The sequence below is a fragment of the Sinocyclocheilus rhinocerous genome, unplaced genomic scaffold (assembly GCF_001515625.1).
Source record: "Sinocyclocheilus rhinocerous isolate Xijiao unplaced genomic scaffold, SAMN03320098_v1.1 scaffold1683, whole genome shotgun sequence".
Classification (NCBI taxonomy): Eukaryota; Metazoa; Chordata; class Actinopteri; order Cypriniformes; family Cyprinidae; genus Sinocyclocheilus; species Sinocyclocheilus rhinocerous.
Window position 1 is genome coordinate 383,754 of NW_015656581.1, and position 27,312 is coordinate 411,065.

Genomic DNA, 27,312 nt, shown 5'->3' on the forward strand with positions numbered 1-27,312 from the left:
TTTTTTTTTTCATCGCTGTTGTTGTAATGTATTGGGAAGCCAGAATGCGCATTCAGAACATATATTAGCTGAACCCTATTTGTTTTAAGTGTTATTTATAGCAAACCATATATTACAGATGCGTTGCTAGATTTAAGTTGAACCGCGGTCCTAGCGCGTGCCGAACCGTGTGTGGAGAACTGTACGGTTCGATTTTTTTCCGCGAACCATTCCATCCCTTATTGTTATCATAAATACACACACATACATGTATATATTTAAGAAATATTTACATGTGTATATATATTTAATATGATTTATATTATATATGAATATAAAAATATTCTTAATTAAGAAATATTTGTATGTGTATATATATATACATATTTAAATATGATTTATATTATGCATTATAAATATATATTACATATATTTCTTAAATATATACATGTGTGTGTGTATTTATATATACATATAAATATACACAGTCAGGGTCGGCGCCAGAGTGCACAAAGTGAGGGGGCAGGCACAATTTATTGGGGGGCCGCACTTTGGGGTTGGGGCTGCTTTGAAAAAAAATTAAATTCCGAAAGTAATTTTCAGATGCAACGGGTGAAAAAACGGGATAACACAAACATGAAACTTGTAAATAAAATAATTTGATATATAGCCTATGTACAATTTAATAACATATAGCCTAGTTTGATATATGAATTGGGTGTTCGTCAAAGATTGCATGCGGTCGGAGATTCCTGTTTTTACAGCTCCGTAAAATAACCTACTGGAAGCTCTGTAGTTTTGCTGTATAGGCCTATAGATAAAAATATTAAAATTACAAACACACAATAACATTTTAAGTCACCTCCATTTCTGAAAAAAAAAAGAATGTAGGCCTAGTAATTGATGTTATAAATACACACGCCTGATTTTTGTTTTAATTATCCATCGTACTTTTAATCTGTGTATTTAACAGCCTGGGAGACCTTCCCGGGGCAGTACCTTGCCTCACCGACTAAAATCAGGGCGCCCACTACGGAGACGGCACCAGAGGTGAGGGGGCACAGTGACCGAGGTGGCCGGGCCGGGCCCCCTCAGGCCCCCCCGTGGCGCCGACGCTGTACACAGTACACATATTATGTAAATACAAACTTTTATTTAGGATGCGATTAATCACGATTAATTAAATTTGACAGCCCTTTGTTTTCATGTGATTTCCGGTTACGTATTCTGTCTCTTTAAAATAATTAGAAGAAGAAAAAAAAAAAACCTGCACAGGATATTGTTACAGAAACCCGTGACAAAAGGCATGTAATAGTATTATTAAAGGGATATTTTACCCAAATATGAAAATAACCCTCATGTCGTTCCAAATCTGTATGAATTTCTTACGTCTGTCGAACACAAAGATATTTCACAGAATGTTGGACTCCAGACAACAACGAACAAAATATCTTCTTTTTGTTGTCAGGTGGACTATCCCTTTAAAAGTTTTTTTTTTTTTTTTAGCAGTTTTAAAGGTTTACGGCCACATATTTAAAAATGAATGGTGTCTTAGTGCTGGGGGTAACTTTTTCCAAGCAGCTCCCTGTTCTAAAATGCTTTCTCCTGCCTTCCTCCAACCGTTATCTTTATGTCTATTAGAAAGTCTCTAACGTGCTAGAAGCCAAAGGTGCATAGGCACCAAGTGCAACCCTCTAGTTCAAACAGTAAAGTATGGCACTAGCAACGGCAAGGTCACGACAGCAGATATAAATAGTTTATCAGCAAAGAAGATAATACGAGGATTGATGAAATATACGTTTTTTTCACTACCAGCTTTGAAAGACGTTGGTTTTGGTTGAGTGAAATACTCCAAGGTGGCAGAGGTCAAGAGCCGACCCATGCTAGGGCTTTTCTGTGGGCGTTCGTTATAACTGCCGGAAGAAAGCAAGTTGTGTTCATTTACTATATGAGTTTGTGTTGTTTGAATTCCCCTCATTCTGAGAGTCATTCTGAGAGTTACACTGGGGACGCACCCACCTTACACCCCTACAAACTCCACGGGGGCAGACACACAAACAGAGGACTTCAAGGAATGAGCTACTTCTTCTGCTTACACTATTACTGTGACTTCAAAATCAGGGTCAGCTGATTGTTTAGTCCTCTCTTTGAGGTGTTTTTGTCCAGTTGGACCGTTAACAATTAAATAATCAAGGTCAGAGCTGTGTTCAGGTTTTTAGATATCATATAAAGGTTTTTAGATATCTTCAAACTCTATCATGATTTTTTTTTAAGAATTCCAATAGCCCTGCAGCTTAAACTGGCTTCAAGTCAGCTCCGTTATCACGTTGATGTTTTGTTCATGGAAGTGTTTGAAATGGTCATCATGTTTAGTCATATGAGCTTACTAGAACTCCGCCCCAGTGTGTTTGCTGCTTCAATCTTCTTGGTATTTATGCGAGGCATGGGTTTCAATTTTATCCTGTTGCGCAAAAGACCAGGCTGACTTACCCAGAAAACTAATTAACATCTACAACTGTCACCAAAGAACACGTACAATGAACACCTGCCAAAACGCTCATTTGTTTCTCGTTAAGTTTATTTTATTAAATGGGCTGTTATTCACTAACATGGTTCATGGAACTTTTTGGGTCATGTAACCATAATAATAAGAATGACAACAACTAAACTAAATAAAAAAAACAAATTATATTATTATTATTATTAATTAGGGCTGAACGATTAATTGCATTTGCGATAATATTGCGGTTTGAAAAAACGCGATTTTTCAATCGCAGAGGCTACGATTACACTCGGTCACGTGACACGCGAGAGTAAAGAGGTGTGTTCGACTTGAAGATCGATCGGTGTATGACATCAAAGTACGGCGAGGGAAAGCATAAGGAGACGTCCGCTCTCTAATAGCTCTCGCAGTACTTTTATGACACACACCGATTGGTCTAGCAGCGCTGCTTCAAGTCGAACACATCTAAGCAGTCTTCAGAGGAAGCATCAAGCTGGCACGCTACAGTGTATTTTACCCCCTGGAATGCGATTTTTACCGGTGGACCCCCCTCGAAACGCGATTGGGCTAGTTTTGAGTAGCAATTGGGCGGGTTTTGTTGTGAAAACCTGGCAACCCTGGCACGCTACACGCAGACAATAATCCCCAAGTAATGATTCCAGTCCATTATTTAACGTCTTGTGAAGTGGAAAGCTGTGTGTTTAGAAGAAAGAAATCCATCAAGACATTTTAACTTTAAACCTTCAGTTTTGGCCAAAATAATTCATAATAACTTTTCCTCCAGTGAAAAGTGTGAACAAGATATTTTGATATATCACAAATTACATACAAAATGCAAAATGTCAGTAGGTAATATCAGAAAGAAAAATATGTAATGAAATAAATAAATAAATGCATAGATAGATATCCGATAGTGGCCAGATTGGATTTGCTATTAAAAATGTATAATATGATTATTATTATTATTATTATTATTTTTTTTATTTTTTTAATATGTAAGTCACAAAAAAAAAAAAAAAACAGGGTATCCAGTAAGGTTTAAATATCTTCTCCAAACCCTTTCCTTAGTTGAAAGGTGGAGAGATTTACTTGTTTCATGCAGAAATAGAAAAATACTTGTATTTTTGACCTTATTGACAGCTATGCCTAATGAAAGCGCAAATGATGCATGAATCTAGTTAAAGATAATTGAGCTGACAGCGGTCAGAGGGAAAGCTGAGGCCATGCCTTTTTGACCACTCATTTAATAAACAAAAGAATGCATTATTATGAGAAGTTCCTTCCTGCACCCACGTTATCTGCGTCCCCAACCTCTCCAGCCCTGAGCTAAACTCATCAGACTCATGATAAATGGAGTAAGTTGAGTGGACATGATGAATTGCTTTTGTGTGTGTTTGAGAGAGAGTGTTTACTTGCGCTTTTTGTGTCCTACAGTGAAACTTTAGGATTCTTCATAAGGTGATGCATGCAGTGAGATTCTGTGTTGTTTTTCTGAAAGTTTTCAAGGGCCAAACAGCAATTACTTTCTGTATGTGCTAATATGCAAATGATCCAGTAGGTCACAATTCAGTTCAGCAGTGTGAGAAGGTCATCCAGCGCACATGCTGATGCCTGAACCATCACTTGCTGTCAAACTGAAACTCCTTCCCTCCAACTGCATTAGCCATTTAACCTCCATGGGTCAACAGGGTAATGTTACTGCCTCTAGCGTTTCCTTCAATTTTCCAGTCATATGTAACTAGCTACGCAGCATGAACTTGGTTAATTTGTTCTGTGCAGGAGATGATAAAGTAGTGGAGAATAGCAGTAATTATCATGCTGTGGTTCCTCTGAAAATAGAACCGCTCACAATATCTGGTTATGTAGTTTCCACATTTCATGGAATAGCATTAAAATGTCAAAAAAAGACCTATATTTCTGAATATTCTGAAAATTATTCTTAAAATGACATTACCAGTCAAAAGTTCAGAATTTATGTTTCTCGTGGTCTAAAAGGAATAGTTCACCAAAATATGAAAATTTGCTAAACATTTACTTACTCTCAGACCATCCAAGATGTACATGAGTTTGTTTCTTCATTTTAACAGTTTTGGGGAAGTTTAGCATTACATCACTTGCTCACCATTGGATTCTCTCCAGTGAATGGGTGCCGTCAGAATGAGAGTTCAAAGAGCTGATAAAAACATAATAATCCACAAATAATCCTGGCTAAAATTTGAGTCCATAATCCATAATAATGCTTCCTCTAGAGAAAAAGTCAAAACCCACTGACAGTATTATGGATAGAGGACACGTATATTAGCCAGAAACAAGAGTTTGAAGTTAAAAACATCTTGCTGGAAGCACGTGATGTGTATTGATGACTGGAGTTGTGTGGATTATTGTGTTTTTATCAGATGTTTAGACTCTCATTCTGATGGCACCCAATCACTGTTCCTGTGTAAAATAATAAAACAAATAAAAATAACTCATCTACATCTTTGATGGCCTGAGGGTGAGTACATTTTCAGTTTTGACTGGTAATGAATATCTTTCAAATATTGTAACATCTTAAGAACTAGGAATTCCAAACATACCAGTTCAAAACCAAGATCATACCAAAATATAAATGCCAGTTGTAATATAGGTTTAGTTGTAATGTATGCTGTGCAGGTAGTGAAATATAATACATTTAATTAATAAATGTCATGCTTGCATGGCTTTGTAGCGTTCCTGGAGTATCCAATCATGTAATTAGTGGCAACAACTAATAAATGTTACACATACCAGGGGTTTTCTGGGTCTTTGACCATCTCTTGGCCACAATTCTCCCATCAAAATGTAAAAAGTATGTTTATATTCTAGGGGTTATTACAAATTATGGGTAACTGGGAGCAGCATTTTAAAAATTTTCTTGAATACCAATGTTAACAAAGATTTATTCCAGAAATAAATTATATTATAATTCTATAGAATTATATTAATACAATGCAAGCATTTACATTTTGTAGAACCAAGTGAGCTTATATGTCCCCTTATATGAAGCTTCTCATAATCAGGGTGCATTTCCAAAAACATAAGTTTTGTCATTACCAACATAGTTCAACGATTCTATTTTTCCTGAAACCATAGTTCCAATAAACATTCACAAACAGCATTGCAAAGTTGTGTGGTTGGAACAACAGCTCTCGATCTGTGGTTAGAAGCGTGTTGTATGGCATGCAGACCTAAATAGATCTTGCGCTTGAGCAAAATGAGCAAGCTAAGATGCAGTGTAATCTACAGTATATCTTTCATTCCATATACATACGAATTTAATTCTATGTCTTTTAGTTTGTCAAGAAAATAAAAGTGCCTCATTACCCTGGTGGAACCCAGGAGTATGACGTAAGAGGGAACCTGCGATTTAATTAAACCTCTATACATATAGAAAAACAATGAAAAAAAAAATCGAAGTATTTCTCTTAACAATGCATCGTACTATGATAGGTAAGCAGCGAGTTACATTGTTATACATGAAAGCAGCACTGTGCAACTCTTGTATATTCAAGTTTTTATCACGTATCATAAAACATAGAAACTTGACTTGAATAGTATTTCCCTTGATGTATAATTCTGTCCTTTTCTCTATTTCACACTAATTCCAGACGAGCCAAAGAGATTCCAAGTTATGATTCACGGCATTGAACCACTGCTGGAAACACCCATCCAGTGGTTGAGCGAACACTTGAGCCACCCAGACAACTTTCTCCACATCAGCATCATCCCAGCACCAAGTGACTGATTCCAGAGGATCCAGTCGTCTGGTGATGGAGAATTAGGGATAAAAGATTTGCAGAAACGTTCTGATGGCACACCGTTTCTTCCCGTTTTCTCATTCTCATCCCTGCAGTGGCCTTATCCGAGCGATGGTCATTAAACATCAGAATCCTGCGCACTTCACATGAAGGAGACGCTCTCAAAACTACTTGGTTCATTTAGAGCTCTCAGATGGGTCCCGTGTTCTTGCTGCCTTTAAAATTCTTACATTCATACATTTGCACAAGCTTGATGTGATTGTACTCCCACATTAACTCTTTGACACTCCCGTTCCCACTCTCTAATTTGTGAGTATCGTACGCTTAGACTCTCAGATCTGGTAATTATTAGGAGGAATCCTGATTGGTGTTTAATAAGGCCACTAAACTGCTATACGTACTACACGACTGCCATGGGGTGTAAAATGAAGATGGATTTTTTTGCATAAAACCTAAAGCAGGAATAACGATGACTTTGGGACTTGAGGGACAAATATTGGTGACTTCATTCACTGGATTAAATGTGTCAGTGTCTGGTTTTGGCAGCCGTGTAGGGGGTCACAGCTCAGTGGAGGTGATGATGCCGCGAGCTGATTAGTCACAGTCCCAGACATATTTTGGTGGGATATAGCACAACTGAAGCTCTCTTTCCCGGACACTGTTAAAGATATGGTTTACTTTCTTCTAGGGGGGGGGGTGTTTGGAATTTTTTTTTTATTCATTTAGAGCAAATATTTGATCTTTGAAATGGGTATGTATCGTGTAAAAAGTAAGTCAGAGGCCATACAAATACATGATCATATCACACTGTTTCCAACAAATTAATCTTACAGTATTTTTTCCCCTCATTTATTTACAACCTGTAGGCAGACTGGCTGTCTGTGTTTAGGGGGATGTGGGGACTGTAGATCAGTGCTGCAGACGACACACAGCTGAGAGTGATTATTCGTTTAGAGGAATCGGTGAGTGTTTTACCCCAGACCGAGACAGAGAGACAGCGGGCAAAACCGCAGAGCTTACGCCACCACCAGGCGACTTCTCGGCAGACTGTTCTTGAGACAGTGCTGTTTGTGTACAAACTTTAAGATGTTTAGATCATTCCTTGTATGATTCTGAATAATTACAGAAATAAAGATGCTGCAACTCCTCACTACTAATAACACGGTTAAAATGATAATAACATGGTTCAAATGTGCAGTTTCTTGCGTTATTTTAATTGCGGTGATTGCTAAACTGTCTTTGCTAGATTAATTCAAAATGCATTTAATTAAAACAATATTTTATAGCTATGCAGTGTTGGCTGTCCTTTCATTTTTTCTGAGTGAAATGAAAATTCACCCTATGCATTCTATAAAATGTGTATTATTGGTCTTATTGTAAACAATTTAGCTGTTTCTTTCTTTCTTTCTTTTTTACTTTGACCTCACAAGTTTTAATCGAAATGTGAAAATCTTCCAGTAAAAGGACAGACTTCTCTAATCATGTAGTCTGCTTAAATCCACCCCTTTCCTATCGACAACAAGTCCAAATTCACATCTGCCTCCATCCAGATTCTTTTTTGATCATCTGTTTCACTTGGATGTACTTTGCAGTACAGAAAAGATATTTTGCTGCTGCTGTTTTATCGCAGGAAGGAGATACTGAAAAAAAAAAAAAATCAGAGATGTCTGTTGTAGCTAAAAAGCGTTAACTCATAGCATTTTCATTTCATGAAAGGTATTGTGACCACAAATTACAAATTCGTTCGACCGATTTATTAACTTGTGTTACTAATTTGTTCCATTATTTTAGTTCAATTTTGGCCGTTCTACACTTTTCCCCTTATTTTTATGTAATTAAATTGTGTCCACAATCTTAACTAAAATTAGTGAACAAACTAGTACAACTAAAACTAGCAAATTAAGTCATTAGTAATAAATTCTTAATTCATGGCCATAATATCTCGTTTTTTTCCCCACACCTGTCATGTGTGGCCACGTACATTCGGTTCATTAGTCACAGTGAAAATAGACAGTTTGGCCGAGTGCCTTGCATTGTGGGATACTTGTATACTGTTGTATACTTCACATTTTGGCAAATGTCGTAGGTATTCTTTGCATTTAGAAAATCTACATGCTGATCTACGCATAATCAGAGGTTTGATTCTTTTCATTCCAGATTCTTTGTGATATTAATGGCAAAATGTTAACATTTTGTAGATTACCAAGATGTATGAAAATAATACTCAAGATCTGAAGGTTGCAAAACAATAGCTCTGAATTCATAATTCTCTGTTGTTCACAACTGTAAAGAAGTTTTATTTGACGTTTTAAGTCAGTTTTATTTTTTGGCCTAGAGTTCAGTCTCATCCAGTGTCGTGGTCTTCAGCTGGGGGGCAGGGGCGAGTGCCATTAGTTTTCTCAGGCACGCAGGAAGAAGGGTTGGGAGGCGGTCTCTCCTGTGGTGGCGGCGGAGTGGACATCAAAGTGAAGCCGAGCACTCTTCATGTGTTCATTAAATAAAGAGCTATCCTAGACCCACTCGCTGATTCCAGTAAACCCGTCACTTAAAAGATCAGAGGAGCCACTCTCCTCTGCGTCTTCCTCTGTCATCTCTCCTTCAGACATTTGTTCTGATGCATGTCGTAAGAGCGGTAAAAAGTGTACTGCTTTTTTTTTTTTTTTACTCGTTTCTTAATTTCCTTAATTTCTTGGTTTCCTCCATGGGAAGTAGGTGAAGACTTGACCGTTTTAGGCAGTGAACCCGCTTTGAAGTTAATTTAATGAGGAAGCGGACAGGGTTCATGTCTCCTTCAGCTCTCTCATATGTGTTTTTCATCCAGTTGTACAGACTTTATCCACATTACTCTTGTGTCGTCCACTCCCCTACTCTTGCTGATTGGGATATAAAAGTACAACTCAAAAGCCATAACTCAGCCAGGCCCTGTTAAGTTATATGAGGTGTCAGAAGACAACTTTCCCCTCTGTTCGATCAGAACGGCCTTCTCGTACCCAAAGTACACCTGGAACTGAGCTGCTGAGTGGAGGGAGGGGGGTGATCACCGAGGAACAAACAACAAAAAAAATATAGGAAAAATGTTATAGAATACAAATGATTGGTTATTTTCCAGCAGTGTATTTGATTTCTCAGTCAATTAAAAGTAAGAGATATGATGATGATGATAATAATATTAATAAAACCTGTCAAAATTAGACCCAAAAAAAGTATTATGTATTAAGTATTATTTGACATTTCTGTCCCCATCACTTCTGAAATGATGGCTACACCCCTGTGTCAGGCCTCGAAAGTACCATTTGCCCATCACTGTATGTCATGGGAGAAACAGTCAGTCACACACAGGAGCAGAGCTGTACGATTCTGGATGAATTGAGAATCACTTATTTTATTTGATCTTTTTTTCAAATAGAGATCATTATTCTCCCAAGATTCTGAACAGACAACTAAACAAAATAGCATGTAATTTAATAGAGGTTCTGCCAAAATGTTAATTGCTGCAGTTTATTTATTTTGAATTATTTATTGCAAAAGCTGCCCCCTCTTCTGTGGCTAATATTAATTTAATAGTGATCCTTACTTCATGAATTCAAGCAGCAGAAGTTAAGTGACAGTGTGCAAATACCCAGTGAAGACCTTGTCTCCTAGACGGCCATCGGGACAAGACCACGGAACCAGATCAGTCCTCTGCACAATCTAACTTTGCTGCAGCATGGATCAACCTGCTGGTTCATCTGGCCTGCCCAATGTGACTTTGCTGCAGCCTGGAATTGAACTGCTGGTTTCGTCTGGCCAGAGGAGAACTGGCCCCCCGACTGAGCCTGGTTCTCCCAAGGTTTTTTTCTCCATTCTGTCACTGATGGAGTCCCTTGCCACTGTCGCCTCTGGCTTGCTTAGTTGGGGACACTTAATTTCCAGCGATATCGTTGACTTGATTGCACAGATAATATTTAAACTGAACTGAGCTGGATGATGACATCACTGAATTCAATGATGAACTGCCTTTAACTGAAAATTGAGTGTTTACTATTGTCCTTTTGCATTGACACACACTATTTTCCTATTTTGATAGTGTAAAGCTGCTTTGACACAATTTGTATTGTTAAAAGCCCTGTATAAATAAAGGTGATTTGACATGACTTGACTTGACTACCAGTGGCCCATTTTGGGGTGAACCAAATATGCAAGACAAGTTTTACATGTCAATGTTCATAACACAGGGCATTCATTCTTTTCTGGGCTGCTTAAAAAACATAAAATAAAATTGGGGGCATAAATGAAGACAATACACTAAACCTATTAATCAGTATTCTGCCCCTGTAGTCATAATTTGTGTTTTAAAGAAATGAAAGTGTTTACTGCCATTAGTGTTCATTTAAGCTGGAAACTGCAGTTATTTTTTATGTAAAAGAAAACATTTTTTATGTTGTTTTTTATGTTTTTCCAAAAATGCAGGTAGAGGCTCCTTTTTTTCCAAGAAGCCTATGCTGACTTTTTATGTTTATACTCTTATAGGTTTGAACAGTATGACCTCGTCAGTAGATTCTGACTTGCTGTTCTGTTAATTCACTTTTGCTGATGTTCTGAAAGCAAGCTTGTTTCTGTAACTGTGTGTTTCCCCTTTTAGCTTCAGTGATTCTGACATCATCTTACAGCGGGAAATGAAGAAAGCCAATTATCATATAATCCACATGCTCACATGGGGCCTATAAATGTACAATTTGGGTAGAGCTGAAAGGGATTCCATTTGATACAGTCAGCGTTCTCAGAACTGGATTAGGAAGAGGACACGGATCAGCCAGAACTGCATAAGCATTGTATTACCACATCTGCTTAACAATGAAAACACATTGTAAACATCCCATTCTGACAATCAGATTTCACAGCCAAGATTCAATTCTTTACACTTGTATTACTTTCTGGATTTCTTTTGAAGTGATTATTCAAAGCAAAGTTTGTATCAGTAGGCTAAATGCGGCTCTGACAGATTTCATTTAATAGAAAATATTTTGAAATGGATTCTTGTTTTAACCTGCATGGTCATACAGACACACAATCATTTACACTGATAATAGATTTTGATCTCTTCATATGCTTTTCATTATTGTAGTGACGTAGTGTGTATGTGTATAGTGTGATATATTTATAGGCCTGTTGTGGTGGTATTACTAAGAGTGTCATGATTTGTGTGGTGTGGAATTTTACACTTTGGATTTGGTGACTGCTTCTTTTGTCTGCCTAGTCATGGATCTATTCATCGGAAGTGCAAATGAAGCATCTTGTAATCGTGGGGTTGCTGTGTTACTAACTTTTTCTCAGAACTGGATTAGGAAGAGGACACGGATCAGCCAGAACTGCATAAGCATTGTATTACCACATCTGCTTAACAATGAAAACACATTGTAAACATCCCACTCTGACAGTCAGGTTTCACAGCCAAGATTCAATTCTTTACACTTGTATTACTTTCTGGATTTCTTTTGAAGTGATTATTCAAAGCAAAGTTTGTATCAGTAGGCTAAATGCGGCTCTGACAGATTTTCATTTAATAGAAAATATTTTGAAATGGATTCTTGTTTTAACCTGCATGGTCATACAGTTAGACACACAGTCATTTACACTGATAATAGATTTTGATCTCTTCAAAATATAGAGATATAGCGTTACTATATCTAGTGTTTTACCCCAAATACCATACTTTTACATATTCTTCAGTTATTAAAACTGTTGGTTAAATTACCTTTAATCTTTGACCTTTGCCTCAAAATATATTATGTAATTGTGTCAATTTGCTACATAAATTTATAACATTTAAAATCAAATTAGCACAGATTGTCTGCCTAGTCATGGATCTATTCATCGGAAGTGCAAATGAAGCATCTTGTAATCGTGGGGTTGCTGTGTTACTAACTTTTCCCCCAGAGCTGCCCGCAAAGCACCGTCGAGGATAGTTTGTTGTATTTTGAAGTACCTAAGAATCAGAACCATTCCATATTTTCTAAATTGAATTTATTTGTGGCTGTTTTCTATTGCACGTAATTGCAAATACATTTTACAAATTGTATTTTGCTAGGTCTTATATAAATTAACGTTTAATGGAAATAATTGTCATGAAGTCATAATGAAAAAAAAAAACTCTTTAAAGGTTGATAGATTGCTAAATATCCTTTTTACACTTTATCGCACTATATCTACCGTTACTATATCTAGTGTTTTACCCCAAATACCATACTTTTACATATTCTTCAGTTATTAAAACTGTTGGTTAAATTACCTTTAACCTTTGACCTTTGCCTCAAAATATATTATGTAATTGTGTCAATTTGCTACATAAATTTATAACATTTAAAATCAAATTAGCACAGAACGATCTCTATGCTGCTTCCTGCAATCGCATCAAGAATCCACCAAATTGTCACATGAATTATGAATCTCAGATGTTTTAGAAAGTACTGCGGTGAGTTTTTGTGCCATATAGTGGTTTAGAGGAGAATGTGCCTTTAGCGCTGTTTTACATGTATAATGAAAAATCACACGTGACAAAAATGCATTAGATCAGTGAAGATTTATATTATAATTTACATTTTGTCAAAGCTGTACTTAAATAGCTACATAAACCAGAATGTAAACAAAGACATTTTTTTTTTTTTATTTAAAGCTGAAGATGAGGTGTAGACTTTGGTCATACTTTAGGACAGAAAGTGTACTACCTCACAGCACATGTTGCTGATAAACTGTCCTACTAATACCGCTGGACAAAATCATATTAAAAACAAAGAAAAAGTACAAACATAAGACAAAAGAAAAAAAGAACCAGTGCATACGAAGGCCAAAGTGATGTGGATTGTCCATAAACAACATCACAGACCTGCAGAGCAGACAGTTGCAGCAGCTCACGCTGCATTTGCACACATCTCTGAAAATAAACGAAAGAGTTCACTTTGGTTATCATTTCCACATTCTCATTTCTTTATCATTTTGGTTTCAGTAATGTGCCACACATAAGTAAGAAAATGCAGAGTCAGTGTCAGTCGCACAGCCTGTGTGTGACAGCTAGACAGACTGCCATTCTTTGGACCACATGTAGACCTGCACATTGGGACATTTGATTTCCTCTTCAAGTAGCGAAACAAACATCACATATGCCTTTGACGTCTCTCAATTCAAGCACACACCATACACACACTCACTCCGACATTTGAGGTAACAGTTGTTGGTAATATACAATATGCCCTTTTTGTATTCATTATATTGTGTAGAACTCAACATTAAGAGAATAAATGTTATGTAAAACACGTACACATAGATATGTAATCTCTGACCTCTCCTATAGTAGAAAAAAAATACCTTCAACAAAAAGGTCTACCTCTGACTTCAGCCCACATTAAAAATAAACCTGAATGTGGTGAGCTCTTTGCAGTCACACATGAAATCACAGTCAACTGGGACACTATTTACAGTTACTATCCACAAAAGAATATAGTAAAAGAAAATCTATAAAACAGTAAATTACAATGAATAAACCAGTCATTGTAAACATTATTTCCATGTATTGGTTGTGAAGGATGATGCGTTCAACAATAAATTAAATAGATTACATAACAAACAAAAATAAACACAAAGAAGAGCAAATAATATTAATAACAATAATAAAAGAATATGATTGTCTTTTTAATTTGTGTAGGACATACTGGACCACTGATGAACCGGATCAATGTCTGTTAGCCCTGAGTACTGAAGTCCCTGAACATAAAGGCCATAACCTGATTCTTTGAGAAGAATTATGTATATTTGTGGCTGTCCATAACCTGGCCTAGAGAGCTAGTCAGGCAAACGGTCAGCAAGCCTCTAGTTGGCTAGGTTTCCATGGCCTCCTCTGTCTCCTTTTTAACCTTGATAGGTAGGAGCTGGATAGGGCTGCTGCAATGAACCTTGATGACAGAGGCCTCACTGCCATGCTCGTTCAGACGATATGTAGATAATGCAGGTGGTGGGGTGTGCAGGTCTCCTCCAGTGCTACCTTTGTGATAAGACGCCGTAAAATCCATCTCCTGCCAGAGCAGGCCAAAGATCTGTTTCTCTACCATGCTCTCCACGTCGAACCCCTCCATTTCTTCCAGTCTGTCCGCATTATCGCTGATGTCAAAGCGTTCAATTTCCTCGTTGATGTGGTTGAGTTCATCCAGGCTGCAGCTGGGAGAAGGAGAGCCTGCTAGGCAGTAGCCTTTGAGGTGGAGCCGCAGGCTGCTGAGGTGGATGTAGTTGTGGTGGCAATGCGGGCATTGGTGTGGACGTTCTCGTGTGTGCAGCCGTTTGTGCAGCTTGAGGTGGACAAACTGTGTAAACTTGGCTGGGCAGATCTTGCACTGGTAAGGCTTTTCACCAGAGTGCAGTCGCAAATGGGTCTTCAAGTTGCTAGTGCTGCTGAAACGCTTGTGACACACCTGTGAGGTGAAAGCAGAGTTTTAGGATCTCATTCTTATATGAGCAGAGACCTTACAAATGTACTCAGAGAAGGAAATGACTGGTTATAACTGAAATTGTTGTTATCATTTACCTGGCACTCATGGGGTTTCTCTCCTGTGTGGACCAAATAGTGTTTCTGCAGGTGGGCCAGCTGAGTGAAACCTTTATTGCAGGTCTGACACTTAAAGGGTCGTTCACCACTATGGACTCGCAGGTGCACCTGAAAATAAAGACAGGTAAGCTAGGTACTACCAGGAGTATATGTGTAGCACACATATGCTTTTCATTAAAAGGGAGACAGAGTTCTCTTGCTTACCTTGAGATTAGAAAGTTGACCAAAAGTCTTGGTGCAGACATTGCACTCATATTTGATCTTCCCATTCTGCTTCTTAAGTGGGTAATCTAGACTTTTGTAGCCTGTGGAACCTTGTTTCATCTTGCTGAGATTGATCGCCTTGTCCTCCGAGCGGCTGGTACTCAGGATTGCTGAGGTAGGCCTGGTAGGAACACGTCCTGTAGAGGCTGCAGAGCCAGCTGTTGGAGACCCACCAGCGGGAGCGTAAGGGTGCCCATGACCATAGACTGGTTTGTCTTTCAGAGAAGTGGCTGCAGAAAAGGCACTGGTGGCCGCTGGGAGCAGGATGTCCCTGGGAACCGGAGAGTCAGGTGGAAGCAGAAATTGTCGACTACCCTCGGACGGAAGCATGCCATGTGGGAAGGGAACATGAGGAGGTACCAAGCTGCTATAAAAGGGGTACATGTGTGGAAATATACCGCCCAAAGTAGGTGGCCCACTCAAACTACTAACAGGGTAGTGAGGCATGAGGTAGCGTGAGTAGTGCGGGTTAGGGTAGAATGGCATGGAGCCTGTTGGTGAGTAGCCTGGGTAGTGGTTTAGGCCACGACTGTAGAGTGCTGGAGAGAAGGAGAGAAGGGTGTCTCTTGGCTCAAGGGATGCTGGTGTGGGACTGCTTTCTGGACTGCTCTCCGGACTGCTGTGTGCTGAAGGGCTGGGTGTCACTGTACACGGCCTGTGTGAGCGGTTCGGGAGGCCAAATACTGTGGTTGTCTTTAGAAAGTCTTCATTTAGGGAAGGGCGGAGTGGATAGACAGCACTCGGATAAAGAGGTCGGCCTGGGCTATTGGGGCAGCGAGGACGGGTGGGATGTGGTCTGCTGGGTTCTTGCAGTACATCTTTTAAAATCTCTGAAACGCTGTGCTCTCTTTTCACCGGGTGCTTGACTTCAGTCACTTGCTGTGTGGCTTCAATCAGGCTCTGCTCTGTTTACACACAAAAAAACAATATGTTAATCATTTTCTCACTCATTCACATTCACGGATACAGGTCTGTTTGTGAGACATTACTTGTCACAATCACAATTCCTGACCAATTCCAGTTACTGTTATTTTGAGGGACACAGCAGTTCTACTGTCCCAGAGGATACAGCTCTTCTTAAACCAAATTTCAACAAAGCACCCCAGTGGTTCACTTAGTGTGACAGTTTGACAAATTATCCTGTGTTAGGGTCTACAGACAGGATGTGAGGCCTGACAGCCGCCCCGGTCAGGGTGGGATGGATGCACTGATACTATCTAATGGGGTTCACTGAGTGGGTGTGGGGGGACTGATGGCGTCCTGCTAATAGGGATCTACAAGCCTAGATCTCTCCCTTTTATAGAGTCCACAGAGACCATGGATGGATTTTTATTTAGTGATTAATCTTAAATGAGTTCCCAAATTTCTGCAGTCTCAAACTTAAAAGGTTTCACAAAATTCACATTAAAAATCAGATGAGGAGTGAAATATGAATAAAACATACATGGAGTAATATATTTCTCAAATTTAGGCTAAACAGACCCATTATAAACCACCCTGACCCTTTCACCCACTCACATTTGATGAAAGGTGGGCAGCTAATTAGAAAATTGCTTTCCCATATATCTTAAATACTTCACTGTTAATCTCCTTAAAAAGGATGTAAACAATTAAATAACTTCCTGCTTCCTGTTCACTGAACTTTAATTGTGTAGAATTCAAGTGTGAATATGAGTGTGTGCATGATAAGTATTCCTTAAAAGATGATCCGTACTCTCTACTCCCCTATCCTTCTGTCCCGGCAGCTACGTGTAAACAAACCGAGAGGTTATCAGTTCTCCCCTCCCACCTCTCTTCCACAGATAGTAAGAGTTCTGTTCCTCCCCAGAGAGCTTGCCAAAAACAAACAGCCGGCGATCACAGAGATATCAATCTGTCAGCACAGCCCTGCCGCCAGGAAGTTCAACTAGTCAATGGAGGTTTTTTTCTCTCTCGTGCACACTCTTACTAGCCTCTCCTTACTCTTAAAGTGGCAAACAAATGAAGAAGTTCCTCCCACACCTCCTGAGGCAGGATGACAAAGGAATGCAAGCACTCAAGATCCATGTTGGTGTTGCTGTCATTTTACACCAGACAGGACTAGTGAAATAGAAAGTCAGTGTCTAAATCAGATTCATGTGGGAGGCTGTGTCAGTCAGATCAGCCCATTCTATTATATTGAGTCATACACCAGCTTTCTTCAGGTTCTGCTTTGAGATGCATGGGCTATTATTCCTTCTTAAGGCTACAGGTAGAGAGGCAGCAGACATGAGTGAGTAGGTGTAATTACAGACTTGTCTATGTGTGTGTGTGTTGAGCTCAAGGGGTCGGCTACATCCAGTGGCCCCAGGGTATGCGCATGACTCTGGGGAGAGGAGTCACACTGACTGGCCTGTTCACCTACCTATAATCTCCCCCTCTCCTCTGTATCAATCTTTCCCTCTGTCTCGTCCTTTTAGCTTAGAGACTTTTATTGCTGGTTTTGTATGTTGGGCAAAACAAACCTTCATGTTTAAAGAACATTCTCAACCACCAATGGCTGCAACATTACACTCCTATTCTTTGTAATTAGTCTGAGCAAAAACACTGTAGAGGAAGAAAGCAGAGAAACAGAGTAGTTCAAAGAATTCCGATCTTAACAGAGATGAAAGGTAAGAAGCTGGTGTGTTTGCACAATGCTGACAGGGTCTATATCTATAGTGGAAAAGGCATGTTTTTCTTGACTTAAACTGAGATAACAAGTATCTGTCCAGGTCTATGGCAAATAGTGAGGCATCAAATATATGTATTTTTTGTGAACTTACTGAGTTTTTGCATCATAATCTCTCCAGAGGCAGGGTAGTTGAGACGGCGGGCAAACTCAGGGCAGTACCACACCAGTAGCTCTTGGTCTGCAGGAATGGCCTTCACGGTGTAGAAATAGATGTTCATGCCGTTTTGGCAGGCAGCAAGGTTCTGTTCCTGCTGGGAATGAGCTGGATTCACATAACGCATCCAGTTACTCTTCTCCTCATCCAGTCCGTCCACAAAATGATGGAACTCTCCATTTGAGTATATCTACAAAATATAATGAAGAAAACTAAGACCAGATTTTTCTTTAAAATTACAATTACTATATTTGTCTATATAACAATGTTCTATTCTATAGTCCTCCAGTGTGGTTCTCATGTTTTTGAGACAGACGAGTGGGGTTCGCTCTTATAAAGTCTCACAGTGAGTCAGCACACACCCCCACACTAATATTCACAGTCTCAGAGTATCTCCATCCAGCTCTCTGATGCATTCTTAGGTCTCGTCTGAAGTATGGTAGGGGGACGCCTGTCTCAGTATGTTGTTTAAACTAAGCATGCAAGTTCCAGGAACACTTTCAAGACGTCACAAACAAGGTTTCCCTCTGAAATGTCGACACTACACTTCCTTTAGCACTTTTTCTCTATGCTTGAAACTCTAATCAATGACTATGTAATCACCTGCCCTGCACCATATGGTAAAGGACTGACAGTAACACAGGAAAGAATGATATCAGTGCTGTGACTAGTAGGTAAAGACCAGAGTTGTTCCACTTGGGGATCTTCGATTTGGCAACAATATGGAAGTGACAGAAAACAAGTCAACACAAAACCAGAGCGGGTTGACTTTGCACTTTCTCCGTGACGACAGCTGTAGACGACAGCTGCGAGTCACAAAGGCGTGAGAGAAATGTTTCGTTTTAATTGTAGTGGCAGTTAATGTGATTTCTTTTTTTCACTGGTCAAACACTTTGAATAACTGCAGTGACACAGATGATCTGTAAAGCTGACATATTCTTAAGAAAGATATATTCACAGCACCAGAACTGCAGAGTCATTCAGCACTTCCTGTCCCACACGCTCAGAGAGCTGCACAGTCAAATAAAGATTACACTTTATGGAACGTATCAGTGCTCTCTCAGTCTTTCAGCGCCAGTGCAGCAATGCAGTTCCCAAAACAGCAGATCTTTACTCAGCAGTTTCTGGTCGCTTTGAGAATATAAACTCACTGCTTCTACATAACCATCTAGCCCATGATGTCAGACAGGAAGTCAGTCAGTGGAACAGGAAGTGACCCGATATTTTTTTTCTTGTCCGCTCCAACTTTATTAAAAGATTCTGAAACAAAACAACTCACCCGCCAGAAGTACTTCCTGTTCGCATCTTTGGGGACATTTTCTGCAGTGTAACTTTCTCCCACAAGGGGGCCAAACCGTGTGCCTTTGGGGATGTATTCTCTGCTGACTACACCAATAACCTGGTTAAAAAAGTAGGTAAACAGGTGGTTAAGAAAGAGGTTTTGATCACAATTTGATCATTTTCTGAAAAATTATTTGCAAGCATCATTAAATTAGCTTGACAGTGTTAGCAAGACAGAGTGTGTGTGTGTGTGAGAGGGGTAATTAATTGACAGTCAGCCAGATGTGCGCACTTGAAAGACATGGAGCCATGCCTCTCTTCACCCGTCACCTCTCCTGACGGCCACAGGAAGCTAAAGGTCATCAAGGTTGTGTCCTAAGGCTGAGAGAGACTATTCGTTTGTCCCGCTTCACCTCTTATTAACCACACAGACACTTCTTCTGAGGAGATCACCAAAGCTTAACCTCTCTTCACAATACCGAATCATACAGGTGATTTATTTGATAGAAATATTCATATATTTTGGACCAGACATAATTTTCTAGTTGAAATTGATTCTGCAAAATGGATTTAAATAAGTAAATGTATTAAACAGAGATGGGAATGTTCAAATCAGAGCCAAAATATGTAATATTTTGTTTGGATCTACATATTCTTCTACCTGAAGATCTCCTCACCCAAACTTCTACAAAAAGCACTTTTCAGCTTATTAAATGCTCTCCCCATCAATACTCTCTCATCATCATAATCTTCGTCTGTGAAACACATGACTTCACTCACTCTCTTCCTGTTTGAACCTCAGGTGTTTCTTGAAGAAAGCGGGTTAACTCTTTATCACCTCATAAGTACGTGCTCATAAAAGAGGCGCGCTTTTTTTCCCCTCACAAGAAGAGATAAGACAGACAGAGCTGACTGATGAAAAAATCTATAGCCCTGTTCCTATTGATCTATAAACACTTTCAAAATAAGAGAGCCTTAATCCTATTCAAAGCTTCTGCCATCATTAGCGCTAGAAAGGTGGAAAGTAGTGTGTTTGTGGACACAAACATGGCAGTCTGCTGCAGATAAAACAGGTTTGATAGATGGCACTCGGGTGCATGAGGAGCTTGTCATGTGGTGCTCTGATGTATGGATGTTTGTGCTAGCCGAGTAACAATACAAGCTAGAAATTATTAAGCATACAGACACAGACAGGTCAACAAAACAAGTTTAAAAACTGGCCTGACAGTGCTGATAAAGAAGATTAAGACCAGTTATATGATCAGTAGGTGCAGCTTTATGGAGATGCAGTTTAAACAAGAATCACAACCATCCGAAGTTCTGCTTAAACCCGCTTCTTGCAGTTTGATAATGTGACACTCTGAAGCGGGTTTGTAGATTTACTGTCAGTACATTCATACAAGCAGACAGCAATTATTAGCAGATGGCATGCAGGACTGCAGTTGTAACCCGATGAATCTCGAAAAGGAAGCCTCGAGGCCATGAGTTCATCATGCGTAATGCCATTGCATGTGTGATGGTGTGTGAGCATCATGCCATACCTCTTTAGAGTCTGGTGGGTGTTTGAAGGCCAGGTTTCTGGGTAAGGACGCCTCGGCCCGGGTGAGTTCTGTGTTCTCTAGAGGACCCTCCCAGGTGTGGTCTTTTACGATGTACGTGCATTTCTCTTCAAACTCTTCCTCCGTCCATTTTGTCATGTCTACATCCTCTACATCCATCTTGAGCTCCTCATTGTCCACGGCGCAGGGTGCTCCCTCAGTAGTCAACATGGCCGAGCTGTGATGAGAAGCAGCCTGAGAAAAGAAAAAGCATTAGAGTTAAATCTTATCAGATAGTCTGTAAGAACAAGAGAACTAAACATGATCTAAATAGTGCGTAAAGGTTAAACTACGTAAATGATCTAGTTTCTTTGTGATGCGCAAATATTCATTAATACCAAAAAAATAGAATTAATTAGAATTAAAATAGTTTTGACTAAATTAGAGCTTAATTGTTTACACAACATTACACAAATCTAGAAAGACGTTTCTTTCTACACATAGAAGCTGAAGTGCTCTTAAAGTAAATAAAAGACAACAGCCGTCCCGACCTGTTCATAAAGTCGGAACTGATCACAATCTCTCTTCTCATGTCCTACTCTTCATTTCTGTCTATCAACGTGCGTCTTACCCTCTCCCTGTTTTCTTCTCTGAGTGAAAAAATAGTCACAAAAACAGAGGAAGGAAGTCCCGTCTACATCTGAATGTAGCTAAAATTGGAATCCAACCATCAATCCATCCCAGAGAATGTGTGAAAAATAGAAACAAAAGAGGAAAAACTTTGACGCAAAGTGATACAACCAATCTTCAACCAAAATTCAAAAGGTAAAATATGTAGTTACCTGTTCAGGACTAAAACTAAACTTCTCTGAGAATGTGTATTAATTTAAAAGTGTATTAATTCAATTTAATTTACAACAAAATTTTCAATTAAACTAAAAACTTAATTTAAAACTATTTGTTCTTATAATTACAAATGGTTCTAGTTAATCTTATTAAAGTTTACAGAATTAATAGAATTTGATGTTCCAAAACAAACAGTAATGTGAAAGTTACAAAGCTGTAATTGATTCGTGAAAAAGTTGATTTGTGATGAATATAAATTGTCTATTATATTAACATTTTTTTGTTTTTTTTTAAAGAAGATCAGAAAATAGTTATGTTTTTTTTGTTTTTGTTAGAAAGAATCGTGTGCGTAGGACAGCTCATATTGAAACTAAAAAAAACACATTAACAAACATGGAAATCAGATGTATGCATACTAAATATACATGCATAATATAAAACTATATTTTATGTTGGATAGGGGAAAAAATACTTTTAAGTGAAATCCTTAAAAAATATGTATAGTTTCAATTTATTCCAGCTATAAACTATTATTAAATACAGAAATATTTTTTCCTAAGAATTAAATACAGAAATTATTTTCTAAGAATTGTTTTAAATGAACTAAAATAAATGGAAATGCCTAAATGATCACAGTCAATAATTTTAAATGAAAAAAAAAAGAACTAGGAAGCTCCAATAAAACTGTTTTTCTACCTCACAAAAAACAATGACACCACATATAATTAATGACCACTAAATAAGCACTAAATATTTAATTTATGAAATAATATTTTAAAAATTAGTTCCATTGTAAAATGCATTCTCGGCTTTACCAGAAATAAACGCAGAACACACAGAAACACAGTTTAGAGAAATGTTACTTACCAGGACGCTCTGGTCCCAGCCACACATAGAGGCTGTGTGTGATCTCTCCCCTGAGTGTGTGTGTGTGTATGGGACAGGTGCAGCTCACAGTTCTCCCGTCTTGTCCCACTGCTAGTCCAGATGGTAAGTGACTTCTCCTGCAAGTGCCTGAGATTGACTGAATGCCTTAGCATATTTGTCTGACTTGTTGAAGGCACTTTGGCCCTGCCCACTATCTCCTCCCACCTTAGTGTCACTGACTCCGCCTCCAGAGTACATGATCTAACAATTACTCCACTGCTACACACACACACACACACACACACACACACACACACACACACACACATTACTGAAGAGAAAATAACAAATAATAATTAAAAAAATGTGTGCACTAATCACCCTAAATCTCTGAGATTCAAATTTAATTTTTTGCCTTTTTCTATTAAAATATACTTGTATAAAAAAAAAAATAACTTCTATTAAAATGTACTTTCTAAATAATACTTGTACAAAAATCAGTTCTAATCGGTGTGCATTTTCTTTTCTTTTTTTTTTTTTAAATTATATTATATCATTTCATTTCAATTCATAATTATAAATATAGAAATCCAAAATGAATCATTTTTGTACTATATTTTAATACCATTTTAATTCATATGATGAAACTTTGAAAACACAGGCCCTCATGAAAGAAAAAAGTGACCAAAATAGTCTTTCAACACAAGACTGTTTTGGCCCAAAGCCCCAGAAGTCTTGTTTGAAGAGGAAAGTGAACATGTTGATGTCTCTTCCTCGCTCTCATCCTGTGAAGGAAGGACGTCCTGTGACGGTGACTCAATGACTAAGACCGTTTACTGGGAGCTGACTGACGTCTCTTTACCTCCCAATTTACACTCTTTCCCACAATACTTACCCTCTCCAGTGCATTATTCATTCTTAAGAGCTCTCACATGTTTTCTGGGTTCTTACATGTTGATCAGTCTTAAAATCAGAGAAACTTCTCTTGTAAACATTTCTCTTTCATAATATGGATATGAAGTAGTAATGAAGGATTCTTGCCTGTCCCTCAGCAGACATACTCAAAAACACTCATTACACACAAAAACACTCTCACCCACCCGAAATTCAGCTGGTGACAAAGTGCTGACCACATAAGTCACAGCCTACTATTTCCTGGCAGCAGACTACCCAGAAGATTGTTGTAGCCCCAAGGGCTGCCCAGAACCCACTCAGCCCACAACCCGCCCCAATCTGGTCCACAGCTGTTTACACTGAAGCCCACTCAATAAGAAATCCAGGACAGACCAGCACCGAAATGCTGAAATTCACCTTCAAACAAAAGAGCTGAAACGGGGACCTGCCAACTAGCTGGATCCTAGAGAAGAGAGTTGGTCTCGGCCAAAGCCATTCCCAATAAGATCCACTTTAAGAGACTTCAAGCCCATAAAAGGGCTGAACCCTCCAGGGCTTGATCAGACACCTTCTCTTTCTCTGGACAAGCTGAGGCCAGGGGGCAGGGAGGACTCTCTCATCTCTGAAGTCAAATTCAAATGGACCTTTTTACTGTCTATATAAAGGGTTTAATGTGGCCTGAAAGAAAACCAGCTAAACAATAGCGGGCAGAGGAACGTCAACAGCGCTGTTAGTTTTACAGACAGCTCATAACATCCCCACACCGCAGAGGAAGAAAATGGGAAGATATGAAGTGCAAAAACTTCTTGCAGCATAAATAGAAATGTTCCGATTTGAAATTAGGAATGACAAATTTGTGCAGTGTAATTGCTTACATCCTTAAAGCTGCGAACATAGAAGTTGCTGACAACCACATCCAATCTTCCGCTAGTCCGCAGCAACCAGAGACTGATATGTGACCCTGGAGCACAAAACCAGTCTTAAGTCGCTGGGGTATATTTGGAGCAACAGCCAAAAATACATTATATGGGTCAAAATTATTGATTTGTCTTTTATGCCAAAAATCATTAGGATATTAAGTAAAGATCATGTTCCATGAAGATATTTAGTAAATTTCATACTATTAAAACTTAATTTTTTATTAGTAATATGCATTGCTAAGAACTTCATGTGGACAACTTTAAAGGCGATTTTCTCAATATTTTGATTTTATTTTCACCCTCAGATTCCAGATTTTCAAATAGTTGTATCCCGGCCAAATATTGTCCTATCCTAACAAACCATACATCAATGGAAAGCTTATTTATTCAGCTTTCAGATGATGTATAAATCTCAATTTCGTAAAATTGACCCTTATGACTGGTTTTGTGGTCCATGGTCACATATGTGAAACCAATGTGTTTTTTAATCTAATTTCCTTCTCTCAACCAATAACACATCCCTTCTAAAACAGTGTAAACAGGGTTATCTTCCTTAAAATCGTTGGGTTCTCTCTAGTGGTTACTTAGTTAAAAGAAAGCTAGTGTACATTCCCTCTGCTTGTGTGTGTGTGGCTGTTATTCTAAGCACATCCCACCACAACTGAAATATTAGGCAAAGCATATTAAGCCATGGCACCTGGATTGAACCGAGTCTGAAGGTTCGAGCATGTGTGTGTGTGTGTGTGTGTGTACACACGTGCTACAGAGAAGCTGATCTGCACGTGTGCCGCACGTTCTGCAGATGACACCCCTCCCAGCCCTTTTCATGTGGGGTAACGGGGCAACAGAGCTCTAATCCCTCCGCTTCCTCAAACCAGCCATCTGGAGATATGTCTGTCTCCTTACAACATTTACCACAGAGGGGGTGGCGTGGTGATTAATACTATGACCAGACAGGGACTATCTAAACTAAAAGAGGACTATGCTAAATTTGGCACATGTGTTATTAAACTTGTTTATATTAGTGATTAAATTCTCAGGATTCATCTATATTACATAAACCCTTTACAGTGACAGTGGCTTGAGGGTTTGCTTACACGACATACCATTTGGGTAGAAAGGAGTTTTTACCTAAGAATGAGAAATCAGAGAAATGTTACTGCTTTTCAGACAGATAGAAAAAGAATAAATAAATAAATCAGCTCCAATAACTGACAGTGTTTACATTTATAAAGATCAGATTACATCATCAGATACAGTTGCTACATATACATGGAAATTGTATCGTTTTATATCATTGCACTTTCTTTCTTTCTTTCTTTTGAACTGAAAATTGAAAGAAATTGATAAAGAGAAACCAGGGACAGAAACATTAAACTCTGGGGAGAATTTATTCTGTTATTCTAGATATCTTTGTAAAGTGAAATGGGGATTTAACAGTTTGCACAGTCAGGAATGTATGTAACATGCATTAAGAATCATTACAAAAATAAGACTGCACATTCACTTATTTAGTGACATTTATATCTAAATACTATATTTTCAGCATGCAATAAAATAATGTATTAGAAAATCAAATGAAATAATGTATTAGAATTTTGTCTACGCTTTGATTAGTTTATTGACTAGACCCAATAATAAAATTTATGATAGATATATACATTTTAAGTACATTTATAATCAATGAAAATCTGTTTGTTTTACCTGCTGGTTTCCATTAACGTCTGTGAATGATAGCGATGCTTTAATCCTACAGATATACACAGAGTTCAGAGATCTCTGTTCACACACACACACACACACACAAACCTCCACCCAAATCAGCCTCATTAGGATTAACTGAAGACATTAAGAAAGCACACATTTCAGCAGGAGAACAAAATCCAAGGTAAAGCAAAAGTTTAAGGCATTTAACTTCCCATTCAGGTCCAGAGAAAACAATAATCAAAATATCATCAATACCTGGTATAATGTTTAATGTTAAATTTTTGCCTCTACTTTTGTAGAATTTTTCATTTTTATTGTTGTTATGATGACGGCCTATTTAAATCCGTCCAGACGTTTGGGTTTGACTGTAGTTAACTGAAATTTGTTTGTTGTAGACACACAAACATTCGCACAGGCATTAACTAGGGTGACCATACGTGCCATTTTCCCAGGACGCGTCCTGGCCAGGATTCATTAACTGCAGCGTTATGCTGAGCTGATAATAGAGTCCATGTTGAATGAGTTTGCCCTACCGGCACACATGCCCTCCTCTCTGCGTCTCAGATCTTTACACGAAACAGACATAATGTTCCTGACCACCCCCTTACACACACACACACACACACACACACACACACTCAAACATCTCCCCATCAAAGCAGCAGAGAAAAGTGTGTAGGATGAACAAAGTCAGACACACTGTAAGCACACATGCTCTTCTCTTTACTCCCCAGTGACACATACAGTGAGTAGGGCAGCCCTTTGGCCCATCAGCACCCCGTGAAGTGCTGTGAACGTGTGTGTGTGTGTGTGTGTGTGAATGTTAGAAAATATTTAGTTTGGATCTCTGCCACAAAAGTCTCACAAAAAGCTTCCAGAAATCTTCACACCTCCACCTGCGACATGGAGTCAGAGTGTGCCCGTGTTGCAATGTGCACATGCAAAATTTTTATTTTTTATTAATTTTTTATTTAGTCATTTATTAGACGCTTTTATCCAAAGCGACTTACAAATGAGGACAACAGAAGCAATCGATTGTAGTATTAAAACAACTAAAAACTGATCCAAAACTTAAAGCTAAAACTTTATAAATACTACCTATACACATTTGAAAAATAAAGAGATTAAATAAAAATGACAAATGCATAGAACAAAATTTCAAAACTTAACATATAAATGAAAAACAAAAAAATAAAGCTAAAAACAATTCAAAATATTAAAAGAACAAAAGGTATGAGTATAATAATGATTCTAACATAACACTAAGCCAAACACCAAAAAAAAACAACGACATATGTGTATGTACAGTCACACACACA

The 27,312-nt window shown here is 38.5% G+C and overlaps 2 protein-coding genes across 2 annotated transcripts in view; one reads left to right on the forward strand and one right to left on the reverse strand.

The window, feature by feature from the left end:
* The window catches only part of LOC107720168 (autophagy protein 5), a 33,027-nt gene extending 25,533 nt beyond the window's left edge, over window positions 1-7,494 (forward strand). Inside the window, exon 7 of the mRNA XM_016527801.1 lies at window positions 6,109-7,494. The gene's annotated coding sequence lies outside the window, so the exon portion shown is untranslated. The remainder of the gene's footprint in view (window positions 1-6,108) is intronic.
* A 5,314-nt stretch (window positions 7,495-12,808) lies between these two features.
* prdm1a (PR domain containing 1a, with ZNF domain) lies at window positions 12,809-22,616 on the reverse strand. Its single transcript, XM_016527802.1, has 7 exons — window positions 22,473-22,616; window positions 20,763-21,014; window positions 19,220-19,339; window positions 17,878-18,130; window positions 15,035-15,999; window positions 14,810-14,938; window positions 12,809-14,696 (listed from the first exon to the last, which is right to left on the reverse strand). The coding sequence occupies exons 1-7, from the start codon at window positions 22,497-22,499 to the stop codon at window positions 14,109-14,111; spliced, it is 2,334 nt and encodes a 777-aa protein (XP_016383288.1). The 5' UTR covers window positions 22,500-22,616; the 3' UTR covers window positions 12,809-14,108.
* Window positions 22,617-27,312: the final 4,696 nt, after the last annotated feature.

Bases quoted from the DNA above. Each gene is read 5' to 3' on its own strand.
- prdm1a (XM_016527802.1), bottom strand. From the start codon at position 22,499: ATGTGTGGCTGGGACCAGAGCGTCCTG. The intron at 18,131-19,219 runs GTGAGTTGTTTT...TATATTTTGTAG, and splicing joins ACAGGAAGTACTTCTGGCGG to ATATACTCAAATGGAGAGTT. The intron at 16,000-17,877 runs GTAAGTTCACAA...GTGTGTAAACAG, and splicing joins GATTATGATGCAAAAACTCA to AGCAGAGCCTGATTGAAGCC.